The sequence below is a fragment of the Drosophila tropicalis genome, unplaced genomic scaffold (genome assembly GCF_018151085.1).
Source record: "Drosophila tropicalis isolate 14030-0801.00 unplaced genomic scaffold, ASM1815108v1 contig_593, whole genome shotgun sequence".
In the NCBI taxonomy this organism is placed as follows: Eukaryota; Metazoa; Arthropoda; class Insecta; order Diptera; family Drosophilidae; genus Drosophila; species Drosophila tropicalis.
The window spans coordinates 9,227,473-9,237,963 of NW_027173070.1; the positions used below are offsets into that span (position 1 = coordinate 9,227,473).

The 10,491-nt window shown below is 33.9% G+C and overlaps 2 protein-coding genes and 1 long non-coding RNA gene across 7 annotated transcripts in view; all 3 read left to right on the top strand.

Annotated features, from left to right (window-relative positions):
• The window catches only part of Hs3st-A (Heparan sulfate 3-O sulfotransferase-A), a 55,670-nt gene extending 52,291 nt beyond the window's left edge, over window positions 1-3,379 (top strand). For all 3 annotated transcript variants that reach the window (XM_068291168.1, XM_068291169.1, XM_068291170.1), the window contains 3 exons: window positions 444-829; window positions 1,157-1,350; window positions 1,447-3,379. In XM_068291168.1, the coding sequence (XP_068147269.1) occupies window positions 444-829; window positions 1,157-1,350; window positions 1,447-1,670 (804 nt within the window). In that variant the 3' untranslated portion in view covers window positions 1,671-3,379. The remainder of the gene's footprint in view (window positions 1-443; window positions 830-1,156; window positions 1,351-1,446) is intronic.
• A 2,153-nt stretch (window positions 3,380-5,532) lies between these two features.
• Window positions 5,533-7,906, top strand: LOC137576882 (uncharacterized). 3 transcript variants are annotated; one of them, XM_068290220.1, is made up of 9 exons: window positions 5,533-5,672; window positions 5,976-6,126; window positions 6,199-6,274; window positions 6,331-6,618; window positions 6,677-7,160; window positions 7,233-7,307; window positions 7,369-7,512; window positions 7,584-7,640; window positions 7,697-7,906. In XM_068290220.1, exons 1-8 carry the CDS (start codon window positions 5,619-5,621, stop codon window positions 7,638-7,640), a joined length of 1,329 nt encoding a protein of 442 aa, XP_068146321.1. In that variant the 5' UTR covers window positions 5,533-5,618; the 3' UTR covers window positions 7,697-7,906. The 3 variants fall into 3 exon arrangements, with proteins under 3 accessions (XP_068146321.1, XP_068146320.1, XP_068146319.1); XM_068290219.1 differs by having other exon boundaries at window positions 7,747-7,906; XM_068290218.1 differs by having other exon boundaries at window positions 7,584-7,636; window positions 7,747-7,906.
• A 318-nt stretch (window positions 7,907-8,224) lies between these two features.
• LOC137577699 (uncharacterized) lies at window positions 8,225-10,346 on the top strand. Its single transcript, XR_011032453.1, has 7 exons — window positions 8,225-8,387; window positions 9,060-9,088; window positions 9,153-9,285; window positions 9,341-9,505; window positions 9,562-9,949; window positions 10,020-10,163; window positions 10,232-10,346. It is a non-coding gene; the product is annotated as an uncharacterized lncRNA (long non-coding RNA).
• Window positions 10,347-10,491: the final 145 nt, after the last annotated feature.

Sequence of the window (10,491 nt, forward strand, 5' to 3'; positions counted from 1 at the left end):
CAATATTTTCCGGTTTAATTAAATTGTTCACAGAACACTTGCTGCGGCATTGCAACGGCATCCGCAGTCAGCAGGGGAGGCCAATACACCGTTCAACATAGTTACGAACGTTTAAGGTGCCTTTGTCTTGGACAACAATTGTCGGAATTCTTTGGCTTTCTATGGATGAAAAATTGACTTTAATAAAGATTTTATGAAGCAAGTTGCGTGTCCTTTGGTTTGATTTATTAACCTGCTCCGACCACGTTCATGTATCACTTGGCCATATCAATTGCCCCCTGTGCATTTTGTCTAATAAAGTGCAAGTTGAGTACCGTTTGTGTTTGTTGGCCTATCTACCATAAATTCATTAGATGCTCTAGAGCAGGGTCGAGCCGGGCTCACATAATTTCATATTATTTAAGGATTTGGTGTTATTCTTGTGTTTTTTCGGCCACTTGCAGGTGCCGGAACGAGTACGAGCCATGAATGCTAGCATCAAACTGCTGCTGATTGTGCGTGAACCTGTGATCAGAGCCATATCCGACTATACACAATTACGTAGCCATGCGGCGACAGCCATTTTACCATTGGCCGAAAGCTCTGGTGGTGGTGGTGGTGGTGGAGCATCAGCAGCCGGAGCAGCAGCAGCACCAGCACACAAGATGCCATCACAATCTTTGCTCTATGCCAAACTTCAGGCAGCTCATGGCTATGACAATACTTTGGGTGGCAGTGGGGCCGGCGCCAAGGAGACAAAGATGATAAGCAACACAAGAAGGGTGGCCCCAATGATGATGACAACCACGACGACAACGCCAACGCCAAATGCCGCCCAATTGGCAGCCAAGTAAGTGAGGAATAGTTGGAGAATAACCACACCCCCTAACTGCTAGCTCCTGCGACTTGACATGCAAATGAAATGCAAACTGCAAATGAAAGTTGCCCGAAAATCCGACAAAGTGTCCTTGGCTCTTGTCCACCCTCGCCTTTGCGTTGCGTCACTGATGAGGAAAGTTCGGTCTTGTGGCGTCACTTGTTGACAGAGGGAAATGGAAACTGGAGCTGCTCATTTGCAGCTGTTGTCAATTCAATTTGCAGACTGCCCCACCCCTAGTAGTCTCTTTGCTTCTTGCTACTTATTTATTTCTTCTTTTTCTTTAACCATTACTCTTAGGTCCTTTGAGGAACTGGCCATATTTCCCAATGGCACTGTTAACGAAGCATATCGACCCCTTAGTATATCCATGTATCATGTGCATTTGCATCGCTGGTTGGAGGTTTTTCCACGTGAGCAATTACTGGTGGTCAATGGTGATCGTCTAATCGAAGATCCCGTTTCACAGCTCAAACGTATTGAAGCCTTTCTGGGTGAGTAGAAGAAAACAAGAAAAAAGTGTGGCTGCATATTTGTAATAATTAAATGCCTAAACTATATTTCTCTCTCTCTTTCTCTCTCATTGATAGGCATCGAACATCGTGTTAGAAGCGAACACTTTTATTTCAACGAGACAAAAGGTTTTTATTGCCTGCGCTATGACAATGGAGACCGCTGCCTGCGTGAGACCAAAGGACGAAAACATCCGCATGTTGATCCCATTGTAGTCTCCAGATTACGCAAGTTTTTTGCTGAATACAATCAACGTTTCTATGAACTAGTCGGTGAAGATCTGGGCTGGCCGGAAGAGTAAAAACTGAACACAAAACTAACATCAATACGCTGCGGTTTTTGCAATTGAGAAATATGGACTGACGGTTAAATATGGTAAAACAACAACAGAAAACAGGCAAAAACTCCCTCAATTTGGGCCTCAACTTGCTATCGGTTATTGGTATTTGTTTTCTCAATGTGCAATGTCCTGGTAAGTGGGCAGGGTAGGGTAGGGTAGGCGGCGGACTGCGCATTTAATTACAACGCGAAGCAAACAGAGACCGACCAGCCGGAAAACTGGGTGAAAAATGAACGCAGATTGCAATATTTTTTGCCTGTTGCCCAACCAAACGGCAGACGGCAGGCAGTCAGTAGAGGAGCGCATCCTGACAGTTCAATTATGCGAACTTTTGGTGTATGTGTGTGTGTGTGTGTGTGTGCGTATTGAAAAATTGCAATTCTTCCACCCTACCGAACCTACAGCAAGGCAAGCCAGGCATCTAGAAATGGAATAAAATGAAATCGGGAATGGGATGCAAATTTACCTTCACACCAAACGCCAGAGTAAGAGGCAAGAAAAAAAAAAGTGTGTAAGAAAAAATACTAAAATTTACTGTGCGCATTTTTGTGTGCAGAAAGCCATGAAAATGAATATATATATACGATATAGTATATATACATTCGTAAATAAAGCAATATCTACATTGATGATGTTCGAAGGTTATATATGTTCTGTACCCCCTTCTCCCACTCTCTCTCTCTCTCTTTGTCTTACCAAATAACCCTCTGGTATTTTGGTCTCGTTGGTTAGTGGGGAAAGTGTCTGAGAGCATAAAAATTAATTAAGCAACTAAATGTGATTTTATAGCATGTAAGTGAAGAACAAATTAAAATTGATTGCAATTGAAAAGAGTAATCAATAGATAGAGGACACAACAGAGACAGCAGATAAAGAAAGAGAGAAAGAAATGGGGAGAGGTTTGCGAGAAACAGAACTTCGAGACAATGAAATGTATTTTAGACATTAAAGTCGGCTGAATAAAATGTGTGCATATTACTAAACTATATAGTATACATTTGTGAAAACTAAAACATATCATACATAAACAAAAAATATTACCACAATTACTATTACCACTAAACTATGTATTAATTAAATACTATCTATCTACTAATAATGAACAAATCTACTTATGTTACATATCAAAATGACTAAATTCAACCATGAAAACGAAACATATCAGCTGCAATCAGTGGCAAAGAAAAGAAATCACACAACAAATATATATAAGTATATATAATAGACATTTAACCACATTATATTATATACAAGTAAATGTTATATACATACATACATATACATATATATACAACAGTAACTAAAAGCAAAAATGTCCTAGTCAATGAGTAAAGGTTTAATTGTTAAACTATTATTGATTATTATTTCTAATTTTTTGCCTAGTTTGTAGAAGAGACCCACCCTTCCCCCCCCTCCCCACAACACAAAAAAACCTTTAATATGTGTCATGCTGGTCCTAGACAAAATCCCATTTAAACAAATAGTTAAATATTTATATACTTTAGAAATAAATATTTAAATAATGCATATGTTAATTTTATATTTTCTTTTAGATTTATTGCTGCACTGCCTATAAATATTCAATATTTTGCACCAAAACAAAAAAAAAAAAAAAAAAAAATTTAGACATTTAAGATTTTATTAACATAGTTTTTGACAATGCCGTTTTTTTAGCCACAAATTATTTTATACATACAAGAAAAATATATACATACATACATACAGATCTCTATGTGTATGTATATATATATATATATATTCCTAATGCTAGGCTTAGATCAAATTTACCTATTGTAATTATTAATTATGTATAAATAACGAATTTCTCTACGAATTCGTTCATTACGTGAACTTACATACCTACAAACATATCATCTCAATGTGAACAAGAATATATATACATATATATAAAAAATACATATTAAGAACTTTATTGAATGCGTATTCCATATACAATACATAATCCAAATCAAATGATTCCAGGATACTTATTTTTTTTTCAAATTCTTCTCTAATCTTAAAACGACGCCAGGTCCATACCCTCCGCTGCTATTCCCCCCACGCCCTTTATCATCTTTAGTTCTTTAGGGATCTTCAGCAAAGAACTCAAATAGCGCTTAGTCTTAAATACCATATACATATCTATCTAAAATATGTTGAGAATCCAAAATTATGCTGAATTTCCTCCCAACAAACTAAACAGTTTCCAGACAAAAATCAATCTAGTAAGCAAAATAAATAATATCAAGAAGCAATATACATACATAATGCAAAACATATTTATTACAAAAACAAAGACTGAAGGTCCTCCGCAGTATATTTTATCAATTGATTTTCGTTTCGAAAACCATCTAGTATGAGGTCGAAGGTGCAGAGACAACGAAATGTTTATAATTTGTTATATTTTTATACAGAAAAACCAAAAAAAAAAAACCAGAAAGGCGAGAAAAAAGTAAAGAAAAATTAAAAACAAACAATGATATCAAATAAATAAAAATGAATTACTAAACCGAAATGGAACCTTGATAATTTCCGTTAACTAAAATATACTTCAAAAGATATACACACATACATATACATACATGTGTATGTATTTGTACTAACATACAAATTTTGTCCTTCAAAATACGCCAATTGCATATCAAACATATCAAAAAAAAAAAATGTTTTAACTCAAATCTAACTCCTCCATTGATATTGATGTATTGTCTATGTATATTTCAAATTGAACGTGTTGAAAAAAAAAAAAAATAAGAAAACAAAACAAACCTAAAAAAAACAAAAAATACCAAAATACTATAATGTACCTTAAACACACAAAAAAGCAACTCAAAACTATTTCTTTAACTCTCAAACTCTTGTAATTTATTCGACAACTTTCAATGTACATACAAATTGAATAGAAACATATACATACATACATACATATATACAAAAACCGAATGAAAGATAAAACAAAATGCAAAATTCAACAAATTGTAAGGAAATCCGAAATCAACATTTTAAGCTATGTATGAAACAAATTTTACTTTTACGCATGCAATGAATAAATGTACTAAAAACATTCACTTCAATTTTTTGTTTCTTTACAACCCTGCACATTGGGGCCAATTAACGAGTTTTTGGCATAAAATTAAAACTTGGCATATGTCTAGGAGTGAAGTTGAAATCATGTGGACTATTCTTACCACCCATATAGGAACACATTGCGCATACGTTATTATACAGTTGCTTTGGTGCATTTTCGTAGTTTTTCAAGTTAAAGTCAAAGTAAAACCTATTAGAAAACATTTAAATATGGATTGTACTTTAGATTGTTATAAATTTAAAGTGGCAAAACTCTCCTGAAAATTAGTTTTGATCTACAAGCAACAAAATACTTTGGTTCAATTACTGGACATCAAGAGAGAAAATATAAATAGTTATTTATTTTTGAAATTCTATAGAAAATTTCAACTTTTATTAATTTTTTTACATCTGTAACATCAAACCTTTATGACACAAAAATCAATTTTTGGGCCCAATGTGTGCAGGAAATTTTTATTAGGAAAGTCTTTAATTGCGATCTAATGGTATGAGATTTTAACTATAAGCGAATAAATCGGATCTCAAAAGGTAAGTGATTTGTTTGGTAAAAATAAAATAACTTTTCCTAGTAAATTAAGGAAAAATAAGCTAACTTTACCATATTAAAGTCTTGCCAAGCGAAAAGTAAAGTTTTATTATTTCAAATAATATCGATAAGCCTTTTGAAAAACATCGATACAAAGAAAACAGAAACAAAACGGTAAAGTATTGATTATCGAGTTCAGTAGCTATCAATGTCATCTCTAACAATCAAATGCAATTTGCTATAAATGCACCTGTACCTGCACCTGAAGAGCAAGTTAAAATCGAAAATATATAATTATGACGAGATGTGGCAAACAACTAGCCATATATAAAAGGCTGTGTTATCAATCGGTATGTACATTATACATATTTTAAAAGCTTTGTTTTGAAATGGGTTTTCGTATATGATAACTGTAAAGTTTTTGTTTGTGTGGTGTTTGCCTCGTCGCAGAGGGGAAAAAATGCTTGATCAGCAGAAATATTACATAGGCATAGTGAATGCAATTTGTTATTAGTGGGTGCTCTACTCTGCTTTAATTTTTTACTGTTCTCTGAAAATATCAGATAATACACAACTTTAGATTAGGATGGCCGCAAGCTAAACTTTTTTTTAACTTACAATTCGATTAATTTTTGGACATTTTTGTATTGTAGAAATCCAGAGGAAGGCGATCATCTGTAGCTGGAAAAGAAATAAACAGTATAAGAAATTTGAATTTTCAAAGCAAGACCACTCTTTATCTCAATGATAAACAAACAGCAGCTATTACCAGTTGGATCTCACCAGGGTTTTACCATCCAGGCGGTAAGTCATGGTCATTAATCTTCAGTTCTCTCTCTTTAAATAATAAAAATAATCCTATCAAATACCATTCAGAGGATCCCAAGATTTCGAGTGCTTACACCAATCAACAACGATCTAATATAGCTGGCATAGCTGGATTCTTTTCAAAGTAAGCGCATCCCTGTGATCAATCACAGACTTCAATTAAATATGGTTATTTTACAGGCAGGGCGAAGCATGGGAAACTGTAAAGAACAAAGAAATTCCTGTTATAATGAATGTGTCGAAAGAGGCTTGGGAAAATATAAAAAGTAAAGCTAATCCACAGATAATGAACGTTCGGAAAGAGGCCTGGAACACCATGAAAAATAAAGACTTTTCAGTTATAAAGAATGCAACAAACAAGGCCTGGAAAACTATAAAAAATAATGCAAATCCTGTGACAATGAATGTACCGAATGTTATGCCAAATTTAAACCAACTGAAACTTATTGCCAAGGAGTTAATGGACAAGTATGTAAAGTTGTTTATCAACAAATGGTTTCTAAAGTCTTTTTGTTTTCATTTTAAGATTGGAAAGCCTAAGAGATCCAAAGACCCGTCAACTAAAGCCGGAGTACAAGGATTTTATTATGTTTGTGTCTTTTATCACAAGCTTGGGTTTGCTACGTGATCGACCCAATCCGAAGGCGTCTCTCATAACACAATATTTTATGGATTCTCTTAACAAGGCAAAAACTAAAAATGATGTCAGTAGCGTGAACAGTGTTGGTAACTGCTTAAACGAAGACATTAATAGCATCAGCAATGATGACCTAAACGAAGATGTTAATACCTGGAGTGAAGATCTCAAACAATCTCCTGAATTTCAACGCTTTTACCAAAACTACAAGGATAGTATAGGAATGGCAAACACCTACATTGAGGAAGCTGTTCAGAGCTTTGAACTCGTTGACAATGACAACAATAAATGGGTCTTGGATCAGCTGAATAAATTTAAAAATCAGGTGGCTGGAATAATGGCTATTGGCATGATATTGGTCGGCAATAATACGGTTGGTTACCTTCCCAACACACAAAAAGATCGTATTAAATAGTGATTATTCGCTCTTTTCTTTTATTTATAGAATTTAGAGGTTCCTCAGGCAGATACATCCGGTGCATTCGATCAGATTGGAGAAAATAAATCTATCACAGAAATGGTTCGTTAACTTTCCATAAACGAAAGAATCATCTTAATTATTAGTTAATGACTCTTTACAGAGCTCAGTAAAGGCTCAGGCACATATTCACGCTGAGAATATTAAGGTTGGAGAAAATGTACCTATCTTGGATCAGATATGGGGACTCTCCAAATATGGGCCCACGGTCATTGCGGTTTCTATGCTGATTCTGGGTGCAGATACGGTTTGTTTTTTAATAGATTGAAAAAAAGTTTATATCTAATGCAAGTTATTGAATATCTCTTTAACTTTTAGACCTCATTTGGCTTTGTCTCAGTGCTTTATCGTTTGATCTGTTATTTTTCCAAGTAGGTATGGCTTTAAATTCAAATTTAATTCTTACATTTATAGCCAAATTGATTTGTAAGTGGTGGGCAGAGGTTCCCATTTAATTTTTCTTCTTTTCCTTTATTGATAGGATTGAAAAACCATGAGATGAAGTCAAATCTCGTTTTGGCTACATTAACAATTGGACAAAAATGAAGCATATAAAAAATGGAGCAGACATTAAAATGTTATCGATATAGCCAATAAAATGTTTAGTATTAATAAAATCTTTAAAAGGTTTAAAACGTTAATTGATCGAAGGTTTCACTCATTTTGTGCCACTGTCGTTTCTAGCATAGACACAAACCATTTGCTGGCAAAGCTGTAGCTCTTGATTTACATATTTACAATTATTGCAATTATTTACAATATGAAATTAAATATTATTATCAATTTGTTGTTACTTTGGGTCCGGCTGATCAAAGCAAGTAGTTTTTCCCCACGAATGCTAATTTCAATCAATTTAGTAATATTAATAAAAATAGTATCGACTACGAATCGATACTAACGAGTTCCACAGCGATCTTTTATCATCTCTATTTAGCCTCAGTTTTTATTTTCAACTACTGCAGATTAGTGTGTCTTTTGAAGCTTTTTTGGTGTTTGTCAAATATTCAAGGGTTTCACATAAACATATAAACTTTAAATAAAACATTGAACTCTAACTAAAAACTTAATCATGTGGAAATATGGCAAACCACTTGATATGTGTAAAACACTATGTATTAGCGGGTACGTAGCTAGATATGTACATACATACATATACATATAAACATAAATGTATTTATAAGAAGAACTAGAGTTAGTTCCTTTCATCTAATACATACATACATATTATATGGGATAAGTTATAATGCGTATTCTTTTACCATGGCAATAAATAAATAGAATTAGAATAAACTTGTGGTTCCCCTCTTTCACGCCGCGTGTTAGCAAAACAAAATAAACAAATAGATTATCAGAAAGCTTTTACAGTGGTTTCTAAATGATTGTATTATTTTTAAAGATATTATTTTTTTTCCTCTTTAAAAGTAAATGAAATGCTTTGAAAATATAATACCGATAATTTGGAATATAATTTAAGAGATAACTTTTAAACCGGGCTACAATTTTGGACTAGAATGTGTATTTAATAGCTAAGTAATAAGGTAATATAGTTAACCAATTTTGATAATATTTGACATAGCTATTAAGAGGTACATTAAGCTGATAAATATTAATTTATACAAAAATCTCGTCAAAAATAACGAAGTTATTAATAAAGATAACTGCTTTCGACCGAGAGTCTACCGATCCTGATCAAACTTAGCACAGTCATTACTAGACAAATATTAATAGAAAATAAAGAAGTTATAAAGAAAAGGCACTGTTCATGACTCCTAATTTTTTAATTTTCCCACACAGGATATTACCAGCGTTTTTTAATTCAGGGGGTAAGTCATGTTCGCTGAAATTTGTATGTACAAACACCAAATACCAATCATCCTTAATAATTAGAAAAACTTGAGAGCACAAATATAACTGAGAAGAATCCTATGACGGACAATGCAAAAGGACACGAGGGTTCAAGTTCCAACAGCGATCAACAACGATCTAATATTTTTCATGGAATAGCTGGTTTATTTTTTAAGTAAGCGTATCCCTTTAATGAATAACAGACTAGAATTTAGAATGCATATTTACAGATCTGGCGAGGCATGGCAAACTATAAAAGATAAAGACTTTTCGGCTATAACGAATGGACCAAACGATGCATGGCAAACTATAAAAAATAAAGCGAGTCCTGTGATAAAGAATGTACCGAATATTATGCCAAACTTTAACTAATTTACCAAGGAATTTATTAAAAAGTGAGTAAAGTTAATTATTAACAAATCGTTTCTATAGCCTTTCTTTTGACTTTCAGGTTGGAGAGCCTACGAGATCCAAAGACCCATGAACTAATGCCGGAGTACCGTGAGCAGTTCATTAGTTTTCTGACCTTCATCGTAAGCAACGGTTTGTTGCGTGATCGACCCGATCCGATGGCGGCCCGTGTCACTCAACATTTGCAGGACTTTTTCAACAATAGAAGCGTGAACGGAGATTTTAAAAAATCTCCCGAGTTTCAAAGTTTTTTCGAAAACTATAAGAAAAATATAAAAATGGCAAACACCTACCTTGAGGCAGCTATTCAAAGCTTTGAACTCGTCGACAGTGACAAGAATAAATGGGTCTTGGGGCAGCTACGTACATTTAAGAAACAGGTGGCCGGGATACTGGCTATTGGAATGCTGATTGCAGACACATTTACGGTTGGTTAGCTTCCCAAAATCCAAAGGATCTTGACAAATGGAAAATGTTATTTCCTTTCTTTTTTTATAGACCGCAATTCGTCCTCAGGCACATACATCCGTTGAAACTGAGCAGATTGGAGAAAATGAGACTATCTTAAATCAGCTGTTGAGACTCTCCAAGGGTGCACCTGCTGTTATAGCAATTTTTTTGCTGCTATTAGGGGCAGATACGGTTCGTTTAAGTTTTGCAATAGAAGTTGAAATCTTATGCTAATTATTCATTTTCTATTTTAATTGTAGACCTCATTTGGCTTTGTCTCAGTGCTTTATCATTTGCTCTGGTATCTTTCAAAGTAGGTAAAGATTAATCTTGGTTCCACTTCACAAGTAAATAATCCTTACCATCGATCCAGGTACACAATTCCAATTGGTATATCAAAATTATAAAACTTAAATATTATTCACTGTTACTTGTGAATATGTTTTATAGAATTTGAATACTTTTTTCGATGAAATTTATAATCAAATTTATAGGTAATATAATAAGAAGAATGTGGAAT